General features: G+C 40.7%; 1 protein-coding gene across 4 annotated transcripts in view; it reads right to left on the minus strand.

Moving 5' to 3' along the window:
• The window catches only part of MTHFD1L (methylenetetrahydrofolate dehydrogenase (NADP+ dependent) 1 like), a 235,102-nt gene that overhangs the window by 209,020 nt on the left and 13,478 nt on the right, over positions 1–12,604 (minus strand). For 3 of the 4 annotated variants that reach the window (XM_030929149.1, XM_030929151.1, XM_030929152.1), the window contains exons 5-7: positions 9,178–9,302; positions 6,336–6,436; positions 4,144–4,283 (exon numbers count right to left, since the gene is read on the minus strand). In XM_030929149.1, coding sequence (XP_030785009.1) covers positions 4,144–4,283; positions 6,336–6,436; positions 9,178–9,302 — 366 coding nt within the window. The remainder of the gene's footprint in view (positions 1–4,143; positions 4,284–6,335; positions 6,437–9,177; positions 9,303–12,604) is intronic. The other variant, XM_030929150.1, reaches the window with a different exon arrangement.

Here is a 12,604-nt window from a genome sequence, read left to right on the forward strand (position 1 = left end):
ATTGCCCTTGAATTTTCTTGGATAGGCTGCCACCACGCGGTGACTGCTAAAAACGCACACAGGTTCAGGATTCATTGCAAGGCTGCCTTCCTGAGCTGTCTTAACCCAAGCATTACATAAATTAGATCCACCTGCCATGCAGAGAATCCGGCTCTGCTGAGACACCTGGCTTCCCTGGCAGGATTACAATTTACTCCTCATTTCCATTCTCACTCTGCAACATGAGGAACATGTATTTTTAGATCACGTTCTGTAGTAACTGATTGTACTTAATGCATTCATTTAAAACTTCACTTTGCTTGAAATCTGTGAGCTGTACTGTCATTTTTAAAAATGAAAAACAATCATTTCAGACATAAAAATGGAAAACAATATCCTAACATACCTAGACAACACCTATTGCCCAGTTTAAGAAAAAAGGCGTGAAGGTGTCTAGGTTTTCTTTCCATCTATATCCACATCCTTGCTTCAATAAATGCTTTTCGGATTTGGTTTGCAGTTTGCATTATTTCTTTATATTTTTACTTCATTTGCATAGAATCCTAATATACATATATTAGGATTAAATAATTAACACATAATATATATTATATATAATCCTAATATATATTAAACAGTGATCTAAATGTCCTGACCTAAATATATATATTGATTCTATATATATAAGGATTATATATAATACATATTATATGTATGTATGTATTAGATTACATATATATATGCTGTGTTGCTTTCAGACATATATAAATGGTGTTATATGAAATACATCCTTCTGCAACTTGGGTCTTTGTTCACTGAACAGTGTTTTAAAAAATTCTTCCGGCCTGGGCACAGTGGCTCATGCCGGTAATCTCAGCACTTTGGGAGGTCGAGGTGGGTGGATCACCTGAGGTCAGGAGTTCCAGACCAGCCTGGCCAACATGGTGAAACCCCGTCTTTACTAAAAATACAAAAATTAGCTGGGCATGGTGGCACACCTGTAGTCCCAGCTACTCGGGAGGCTGAGGCAGAAGAATCACTTGAACCCAAGAGACAGAGGTTGCAGTGAGCCGAGATCGTGCCACCGCACTCCAGCCTGGGGGACAGAGTGAGACTTTGTCTCAAACAAACAAACAAACAAACAAAAAACAAAACAAAAAAAATGTTGCTATCTACAGCTCTAGTTGATTAATTTTCACTGCTTGTATATCATTGTTTTAGGAACATATGTCTATGCATACTCTACGTGCAACTATACTGATTTATCCATTTACGCTGATGGGCATTTAGGTCACTGTTTAAATACTTGTTGCGGTGTACTTGGTTTTGCAAGTCGCCTGCTTGGCCCTCTTCCAAGTTGTACTTTCCTTCTTTCCCTTCCTTACTGTTCTAGAGCTTTTTGCTAGATTTTCCGTCCTGCTCTGAAAATTGCCTCAGTCTCTCCTTCTATCTTATGGCCCTCAGTCCAATTCTTTCTCCTGAGGAGGCAAGAGCCTCCAAGTTGCTGCAGACCTGTACAGATACACCAGCACGAACTCGGGATAACTCGAATAGCTGCCACCGGTAACATATTTGGTGCACGTGACTCTGATACACTCCCTAGTGGTCATCAAGCTCCAGAAGATGCTCAGGGAGGGATACCGTCCTCTCAATATTCAAGAGTCACCGTTCTACAGGGGACCTGTGGCCTGCCCATCAGTAAAGGTGAAATCCTGCCCCTGTCTCCCTTGCACCTGGCTGGATACTGCTTTCACCAGCTCATGGAGCCAACTCAGCCCTGACAGCAGAAAGGGGCCAAGACCCACAGAATCACCACCGCTCCTTTGTCTTAAACAAACAAAACTTTTTACACTATAAACATGCTGCTCTGACCATTTGTAAACACACCTTTCTATATATGTGGGCAAGTTTTGTCTATGATGTTTACATACATAGTTTTTATTATTATTATTATTATATTTTGAGATGGAGTTTCGCTCTTGTTGCCCAGGCTGGAGTGCAATGGCGTGATCTCGGCTCACCGCAACCTCTGGTCCCAGGTTCGAGCGATTCTCCTGCCTCAGCCTCCCAAATAGCTGGGATTACAGGCATGCGCCACCACATCTGGCTAATTTTGTATATTTAGTAGAGATGGGGTTTCTCCATGTTGGTCAGGCTGGTCTTGAATCCCCGACCTCAGGTGGTCTGCATGCCTTAGCCTCCCAAAGTGCTGGAATTACAGGGGTGAGCTACCGTGCCCAGCCGTATGATATATATTTAGAGTGAAATTCCTAGGTCAAAGAGTAGCTGAAACTCCATTAAACTGCTTTCCAAAATGCCTATTTCAAATTTAAACTCCTGCCAGCAATATATGAATTCCCATGGCTCCAGACATTTGTCAATATGTCTAACTGGCACTTTTTACCTACTGCCAATATGACCGGTGAGCAAAAACAGTAGGAAACCAGACAGCTTTTCACGTGTCTTTTAAACCTCAGATTCCTCATCTGTTAGTGGCCTGTCGTGTGTCCGTTTTTCTAACAGATTGTCTTTGTCTCACTGATTTGTAGGAATCTTTTATAAAATACTAATTGCTGGCTAAATGTTTGTTGTAAATATCTTCTACACTATAGCTGTCTTTTCACTTTTTTAAGAACTTCTTTTCAGAAAGAAAAACTTTGGGGTTTTTAAAAATTTGGATGTAGTCAGATTTATGTATCTTTTCTTTAGCAATCTGTGCTTTTGGGGTCTCTTAAGCTATCCTTCCAATGCCAACATCTTAAATGCATATGCCTGTATTTTTTTCTATAAGTTTTACAGTTTTGCTTTCCACATTTAGGTATTTTAATATAGAAAGTGATTTTTTTATATGTAGTATCAGGTTAGCAATCCTATGCTAGACTCATATATATAACTAGTTAAGTCAGCATGATTTTGAATAATGTTTTAGTTTTTTGTTTGTTTGGTTTTTTTGGAGACAGAGTCTCACTCTGCCACCCAGGCTGGAGTGCAGTGGCACGATCGCGGCTCATGCGACCCTTGCCTCTTGGGTTCAAGCGATTCTCCTACCTCAGCTTCCTGAGTAGCTGGGATTACAGGCTTGCACTGACACGCCTAGCCAATTTTTTTGTATTTTTAGTAGAGATGGTGTTTCACCATATTGGCCAGGCTGGTCTGAAACTCCTGAGCTCGAGTGATTCGACCACCTCAGCCTCCCAAAGTGCTGGGATTACGGGCATGAGCCACCACGCCCGGCCTTTAATCGTTAATCTTTTCCCCATTGATCTGCAGTACCTGCTCTCAAGCTTCCATATATGCATAAATTTCCACTTTCTTCTGTTCTGATAGTCTGTTTGTCTACCATATTATCCTAATTACTGTAAGTGCTTAATAATTCACACCATGTGGTTGGGAATGTCTCCCACCTAGTTTTTCCACAAAATTGTCTTGACTCTCTTTGTCCTTTATGCTTCCATTTGGATTTCAGAATCAGATTGCCAAATTCTACAAAAAATATGTCAGGAGTTTATAATCTGCAGACAATTAATATCTTTAACACATGGCATCTTCTCCATGAAGATGATACTTCTGCTTTTATATAGGTCTTCTTAATAATTTTCATCAAAATTATAATTACTTTCAAAAGGTCATAATGGATACTAGATTTACCAAACGACTGTTCTGTACTTACTATGGTGAGAATTTAGTTTTTAATCATAATGTGGTGAATTACAGTGATAGATTTTCTCATGTTCAATCACCTGGGAATCCTAAAAGAAATCTAACTTGCTGCTGTATTTGGTATTCTCAGATTTCGCTCATGATTATTTCATTTATATTCATAGCTGAAACTGGCCTGTTAATTTTCCTTTAGCATCTTGTCATGGTTTGGTTTTGGCACTCACAAAATCTGTTAGGCCATGTTCCTTCTTTTTCCATTTGCTAGAGAAAAGGATTGTGTTAGAATGATCTGTTCTTTGTTTGATAGAGCTCATCTGTAAAACCACCTGTTGCCTTTCCTTGTTTGTTTGGTGAGCAGACTGATTCAATGTCTTTAATGGATATGGGTCTATCCAATTTTCTTCCTCTAACTTCTTGAATTAAGCGCTTAGCCTAGACATTTCTAGACGTTCTTCTGTTCTAACATAAGCCTTCAAGATGATATGTTTCCAACATGAAATTTACCTTCCTTTGAAGCTGGGGTGTTTTCCACTGGGAACTCATTGTCATGGACCCTTTTCTCTGGAACAGGCATTGCAGAGCAGCTTCCAAAGACCCATGGGCCCCCACTACCAAAATCTTCTTTCCATCTAGGTTGACACCTACTAACCAAATGAAAATTCGATATTATACTCAAAACTTCAGAACTTTCCTTTAAAAACTTTAACTTGAGAAAAAAAACCCTTTTAGGCTAGGTGCATGGCTCATGCCTATAATTTCAGCACTTTGGGAGGCCGAGACAGGCAGATCACTCCAGGTTAGGAGTTCAAGACCAGCCTGGCCAACATGGTAAAACCCCGTCTCCACTAAAAACATGAAAAATTAGCTGGGCATCGTGGCACATGCCTGTAATCCCAGCTTCTTGGAAGGCTGAGGCAGGACAATCACTGGAATCCGGGAGGTGGAGGTTTCAGTGAGCCAAGAGGGTGCCACGGCACTCCAGCCTGGACAATACAGCAAGACTGTCTCAAAAAACCTTTTTAAAACTTGACCTTTTTCAGCACCAACCTACAATGACAATGAACTAGGAGTGGGGTGTTATAATCAACAAAAATTATCTATTCAAACCCTTCTGGTTCCAATTCCCATTCTTTCTGCAATATATAACTATAATTTACCAGACTAATTTACTCTTTTCTTTGAGTACTTTCTGATGAAGTGGCTCAGAATCTTCATCTTGATCATCCATGTAATGAAAAAGCACTTTATATATGGATTATTTCATAGATTTGAGCTTAATATTACTGCCCAAAGGGCATATATATCCTGAATGTTAACCTTTTAATAAAACTTTGTCATATATTTTTGAAATTCTTCTTTGATTGTTGCATGTTCAGGGGTAGGAAGGGGCAATTCAAATTGGAGTAGAGAAAAATATTTAGTTAATTGAATTTTTTTTTTTTCCCCAGATAGGATCTTGCTTGTTGCCCAGGATGGAATGCTGTGGGGTGATCACAGCTCATTGCAGCCTTTACCTCCTAGGCTCTAGCAATTCTCCTACCTCAGCCTCCCGGGTAGCCGGGACCACAGGCACATGCCAACACACCTGGCTAATTAAAAAAAATTTTTTTTTGTACAGATGGAGTCTCCCTATGTTTCCCAAGCTGGTCTCAAACTCCTGGGCTCAAGCAATCCTCCCACCTTGGTTCTACAAAGTGCTGGGATTACAGGTGTGAGCCACTGCGCCTGCCCAGTTAGTTGAATCTTTATGTTCTCAGCTAGAAAGCCCTTAAATATATAAATACTTGGTAGTAATTTACTCATTAAATTTAACAATGAAGAAAGAGAAAATATTCATTTCTATTTCATTGACATAAAAATGCCAAGTCAAGGGGACAGCAATGGAAATTAAGTCCTGACTACTGAAAAGCAAGCTGCTCACCAATAAATCCCAACCTAGGTTCCCGTACCCTAAACTACATCTATTGGCTTCTTCATTTTTCTTTTTTTTTTTTTTTTTTTTTTTTGAGGCAGGGTCTTGCTATGTCACCCAGGCTAGAGTGCATTGGTGCAAACATAGCTCACTGTAACCTCAAACTCCTGGGCTCAAGAGATCCTCCCACCTCAGCCTCCAGCATAGCTGGGACTACAGGTGCACATCACCATACCCAGCTAATTTTTAAATTTTTTGTAGAGATAAGGTCTCACTATGTTTGCCCAGGCTGGTCTTAACCTGTCCTGAAGTGATCCTCTCACCTTGGCCTTGCCTAGCACTGAGATTATAGGCATGAGCCACTCTGTCTGGCCTCATTTAAGTCTTCAATGTAAATCTTATCTAAGCCTACACACTGACAGATTTAGTAAGCTGCAACTGGAAGCATATTTTACTGTGGTTATTTTGAACTGTTTCACAAGAGAAACTGAGCATGTTTAAAACAGGGCTAATCATTTATCTCAACTAATTTTTCTTTTAATTTATAGGATAGTCTTACTAGAAAAAGTTTCTAGGTATTCATCTGTATCTCCCAAAAGATGAGAAAAATAAAGTCAAAGTGAAATAGCACTTCTATGTTCAATTAGAATCTTCTAGAAACATCTTAAAAGGATATCAGAATAATAATTTAAAAAATTTAATTCTTCCCCAAACGAATCTTTATTTAAAAAAATGTAAATACCAATAAATAGAAAACAGCAGCATTTCTCAAGGAGCATCCTACCTGATTTTTCAAGAAGTTCAATTACAGCTTTGGCAACAGGTGAAACAAAACATTCATGGGCATCCCCTCGCACCAACTTCCCCAGGTTTATGTCTGTTACTCTAAATCAGAAAATAAGGGAGTAGGTTAAGTCAAAGCCCAGTCAAAAAAATCGCTCACATGTAATGTACATATATTAACCCCAAATAACATCCAAGTCAATATTTGATAGATAGAATACATAAAAATGAATTAAAGACAGCCAGGCATGGTGGCTCACGCCTGTAATACCAGCATTTTGGGAGGCTGAGGCAGGTGGATCACATGAGGTCAGAAGTATGAGACTAGCCTGACCAACATGGCGAAACCTTGACTCTATTAAAAATACAAAAATTAGCTGGGCATGATGGCACGTGCCTGTAATCCCAGCTACTAGGGGACTGAGGCAGGAGGATTGCTTCAACCTGGGAGGCAGAGGTTGCAGTGAGCCGAGATCATGCCACTGCACTCCAGCCTGGGCAACAGAGCGAGACTCCATCTCAAAAAAAAAAAAAAAAAAAAAACCATAAAAAATGAATTAAAGAGAAAGCAGGCAATAAAGACCATTCATTTTCTAAGGTAGTACCTTAGGAAACTTCACCCTGGCCCTGGCCTTGGGTGTCCTGGTTCTGCCAATATACCGGGACACAGCCTAAGGCCATACAGGGCTTCACTTTACAACTCCAGGGAGCTCCTTTCAACGGACCCCAATGGACTAGCATCCCTAGAGTTACACAACAGCATGGTCCTGCAGTTCACTCAAAACCCAGAACCAATCCTATAAATCTGGAGTGACCCAGTAAGACCTGGGATTGAGGCACAGGTCTGATTTCAACTTGATCTCAATATTTATCTCCTTGAGAAGTCGGGGTGGGAGGTGGTGAGAAAAATGAGTGACCACACAACTTCTGAAGGGTTCTGTGCCTTTCCCTATTCAAATGTAGGACAAAACATTCCACAACTATCTAGCTGAAACTGAGTACGTCAATCCCAGTTAGTAACAGAATGGAGACATTTAGAACCATTTTCATAGTTGTCTCCTTTTACTCTCTGTTGTTGTTTGGTTGGTTGGTTGTTTCCTGGCTGGGCCTCAGCATGAATTCCTCTCCTTCTATGAAAGACTTGAAACTATGCCCTGGAACCTTCAAGTTCTGAAAGTTTTCTCATTGATTAGGACTTCTTCTCCTTTTAAAGTTAGTCTATGACAGGACTGGAGATTGTTGTTGTTTTTTTAAAAAAATATGTAATTGGTTACTTAAAAATAGAGACGAGGGGCCGGGCGCAGTGGCTCATGCCTGTAATCCCAGCACTTTGGGAGGCTGAGGCAGGTGGATCATGAGGTCAGGAGATTGAGACCATTCTGGCTAACACGGTGAAACTCCATCTCTACTAAAAATACAAAAAATTAGCCAGGTGTGGTGGCGGGCGCCTGTAGTCCCAGCTACTCGGGAGGCTGAGGCAGGAGAATGGTGTAAACCTGGGAGGCGGAGCTTGCAGTGAGTCGAGATCGTGCCACTGCACTCCAGCCTGGGCGAAAGAGCAAGGCTCTGACTCAAAAAAGAAAAATACAGACGAGGTCTCACTATGTTGCCCAGGCTGGTCTTGACCGCCTGAGATCAAGTGATCCTCCTGCCTTGGCCTCCCAAAGTACTAGGATTACAGGTGTGAGCCACCCTGCCCGGCCAGGGCTGGAGGTGTTCGTGACACCTTTTCAGCCTGTGTTTGGGCCTACTCAAGTCACAATAAGAGGCTAGAACGGAAGATTGCTGGGTGTCTCAGGGAGGTGGCAGCCTCCCCATCCAGCCCCTGCAGGGTCTACTGGATCTGGAATCTAACTTTATAAATATGCTTACAACCTATAACCATAAACACATTGTGTTCTTTTTGGCCACAGTACAAAATACTTACTATATTTCCATGGAGCAAAATGGGGTTTTTAATCCCCAGGAAGCATGCTTATCCCCCACTGGAGATGGCCGGTATCCTTTGTTCTATGAAGCTTATGTCACTCTATGACATGAATCACAGCCCAACATTACAGCACCCAATAGTTATGATGTTCCCCTCCAAATTTCAAATGAAACCTTGTGTCATTAGGAAAAGTATTTATTTTGCTTTTCTCAACTGGCCTGGGACTAAGACAGAATATGGTACTGCTGGGGAATCCGGTTTCTAAGTTTTTTTCTCTGGTCTGGTAGAACTACCAAGGAAAAATCTCTTAGAAGAATAAAGCTGGCTAAAGATTGTATAAGTCAGACCGGAACTTATTAAATGAATCTGATAGCATAAGATTATATGGCACCGAAGCACTATAAAAGGGCTAATGTATTTTCCAAAATATGTAACTTTTGCATGCAGAATTTTAAAAGCCTACAGATGGCCAGGCACAGTGGCTCACGCCTGTAATCCCAACACTTTGGGAGGCTGAGGCAGGTGGATCACGGGGTCAGGAGATCGAGACCATCCTGGCCAACATGGTGAACCCCATCTCAATAAAAATACAAAAATTAGCCAGATGTGGTGGCGCATGCCTGTAATCCCAGCTACTCAGGAGGCTGAGGCAGGAGAATCGCTTGAACCCAGGAGGCAGAGTTTGCGGTGAGCCGAGATCACACCACTGTGCTCTGGCCTGGGCAACAGAGTGAGACTCCATCTCAAAAAAAAAAAAAAAATCCTACAGACTCCTGAAATATTTAAAAGAATTTTTTTCATCTAATTACTGACACAGTTGAAATACATAGGAGAAATTTAGAAAAATAAAAGCAGGCACAACAGAAAAAGTGATTTAGCCATAAAGGTGGATTATTTGATTTTATTTTCTTACCCATCCACATCCTTTTCTGGTTTCAAGGCATTGAGGACTTTGTTGCTAAACAAGTTCTCAGAGATCTGAAGGGCAAGGCCATGTATTCTGGTATCTTCATTAATCTTTAAGATTTCATCTATAATCTAAAGAGAAAACAAAAAACCAAAATAAAAATTAGTTTTGTGAAAATGAGACACAACAAAGGAAGCTTTATATAAAAAGTGGATTCGTGAAAATGCATCTGTTAAAGTTTGCTGTTGTTGTTTTGCTCCTTGTTGAAGACTTGGTGTAAAGCATAATAAAAAGCCTATTTTTTTCTTTTCATCACACGTATAAAGCTCAAAAAAAAAAAATTAAAAGGGTTGGCTGAATTTTTTTAGTGACTTCTCTGCCCTTCTATGGCTCTACTCTATGCCAGAAAAAAACAAAACAGAACAAAACCAAAGCTCAACAGCTATTAAGGTTTAGACAGACAAAGGACACTTCTCTGTCAACAAGCATACTGTAAGCCAACACACTGCCAGTTTTCATGAAGGATAGGAAACATGAATCTGAAGCCTTCCAACCTGGCCCAGCTAAGCTTGTGCGCTTCAAACACAATGTGTTCAACACAGCTCACTAATCATGACGTCCAAGCGGTCACAGAGGCCCTCGGGTTATCTGGACCTCAATGACACATAAGAAGCCTTTCCAAAGGCTTGTGCTAGAAAAATTCTTAGCATGCACAGCTCCTTTTATGGGAAACACTAAAATAATTCACTATTTAGGAAAAAGACCAAGCTACATTTTGGGAAGCTAATGAATGTCTGGGTGTGTTTCTAAATAAGCAATGCTTTGTCCTCTCTGTCTATTTTATGCCAGGAGATCAGATCCTGATTCATCTCACTTAACAAAAATATTTGCTCATAAGTGAGAAGATACTTATCTTTGCATATAGATCTCACTCAGAGGCTCTGAGGAAGGGTTGGTTTACCATTTTTTTTTCATTGCCTAGCAAAAATCACTACCTGTTAGGGGCAGGGGAAACCACTTGAGGTACAAAATCAGAAAGAAAGCTTTGTTTCATTCATTCAGCATTCTTTCATTCATTCAACAAATGGTTTGAGCACCTACTCTGTATCAGTTCTAAGTAAAGGAAATACAGCTATAAACAAAACTGTCCTCGTGGATCTTATACTCTAGTGGAGAAGGGAAGTTCCTCCCTTCCAAATTGTAATAATAATAATAATAAAATCACTGGAAAGAATAAAGGACATGCAGAAAAATAAAGGTTCAGTGGGGCAAAAGGCTAACAGAGTAATGGGTGGAGGGGTGGTCGGAGGCCACGATATCCAAGCAGAGACCAGAATGAAGTGAGGAAACTGTTGTCACCTGTACCAAGCATTTGGTAGAAGCAACAAATGTCAATACAAATCTTAATTAATACATTGAGGTACTTATTCTTTTTCAATATAATACCATACAAATTCACTCTATTAGAATTTTCCCAAAGAAAAATAGGGAATAAATGATTCCTTGTCAAAAAATAAGTCAAGGCAAAGGTGCTAAGAACACACATTGTGGAAAGAGAGACTCTTCAATAAATAGCGCTGGGAAAACTGGATATACACACACAGAAGAATGAAACTAGGCCCTCGTTGCTCACTTTCTACAAAAATCAACTTAAGATGAATTAAAGACTTAATATAAGGTCTCAAACAATAAAACATAGAGGAAATGCTTCATGACATTGGTCTGGACAAGGTTTTTTTGGATAGGACCTCAACAAAATAGGCAACGAAAGCAAAAATACACAACTGGGATTAAATCAAACTGAAAACATTCATGGGCAAAAGACGTGAACAGCCATCTCCCCAAGGACACACAATGGCCTACAGGTATATGACAAAACACTCAACACCATTACTTATCAGGGAAACGCAAATCAAAACGACAATGAGATATCAAGCTAGAATGGCTATTATCAAAAATCATAATAACAAATGCTGGCGAGGATATGTGGAAAGGGGAGCTCGTATACACTGTTGGTAGGAATGCAGATTAATACAGCCATTAGAGAAAACAGTATGAAGATTCCTCACAAAATTAAAAAAAAACTACCATATGACCCAGCCATTCCCACCACTAGGTATATATGCACGGGAACTGAAACGACTATGCTGAGAAGCCATCTGCATTTCCGTGTTTATTACAGCACTATTCACACTAGCCAAGAGATGGAACCAATCCAAGTACCCATTAATGGAGGACAAAGAAAGTGTGGTTTGTATACACAATGGAATATCATTCAACCATAAAAAGGAACGAAATCCTGTCATTTGTGGCAACATGAATGAACTTGGAGGACATAACATGAAGTGAAATAAGCCAGGTGCAGAAAGGCAACTACCATAGGCTGTCACTTACATGTGTAATCTAGGAAAGTTGATCTCATAGAAATAGAGAACAGAATGGAGGTTACCAGAGGCTGGAGAGGGATGGAGGAGGGGAAATGGGGAGAGGTTGGTCATTCAGTAGGTACAAAGTTACACTTAGATAGGAGGAATAACTTCTAGTGTTCTATTACATAGTAGGGTGACTATAGCTAATGACAATGTATTGTATATTTTAAGACAGCTAGAAAAGATCTTGGAAGCTATCACCACAAAGAAATGATAAAGGTTCTAGGTGATGAATGTAACTAACCTGATTTGATCATTATACAACATACCCAAGTACTGAAACATCACACTGTACCCCTCACACGTGCACAATTATTATGTGTCAATTATAAACAACAACAATGAAAATCAAGGGCTCTCAATACCAGTGGCAAGGTCAGATGAGGTGGCTCATGCCTGTAATCCCAGCGCTTTGGGAGGCCAGGGAAGGTAGATCACCTGAGGTCAGCAGTTCAAGAATAGCCTGGCCAACATAGTGAAACCCCGTCTCTACAAAAATGCAAAAATTAGCCAGGCATAATGGCAGGTGCCTGTAATCCCAGCTACTTGGGAGGCTGAACGGGGAGGAGAATCACTTGAACATGGGAGGTGGAAGTTGCAGTGAGCGGAGATCGTGCCATTGTACTCCAGCCTGGGTGACAGACTGAGACTCCATCTCAAAACAAACAAACAAACAAAACAACCAGTGGCAAAACAACCTAAAGAAAAGCAAATTGTAGCTGGGCGAGGTGGCTCAAGCCTGTAATCCCAGCACTTTGGGAGGCAGAGGCAGGCCATCACCTGAGGTCAGGAGTTTGAGACCAGCCTGGTCAACATGGTGAAACCCTGTCTCTACTAAAAATACAAAAAATTAGCCAGGCATGGTGGCAGGCGCCTGTAATCCCAGCTACTTGGGAGGCTAAGGCAGGAGAATGACTTGAACCTGAGAGGTAGAGGTTGCAGTGAGCCAAGATTACACCACTGCACTCCAGCCTGACAGAGCGAGACTCCATCTCAAAAAAAAA

Source organism: Rhinopithecus roxellana, chromosome 4 (assembly GCF_007565055.1).
Source record: "Rhinopithecus roxellana isolate Shanxi Qingling chromosome 4, ASM756505v1, whole genome shotgun sequence".
In the NCBI taxonomy this organism is placed as follows: Eukaryota; Metazoa; Chordata; class Mammalia; order Primates; family Cercopithecidae; genus Rhinopithecus; species Rhinopithecus roxellana.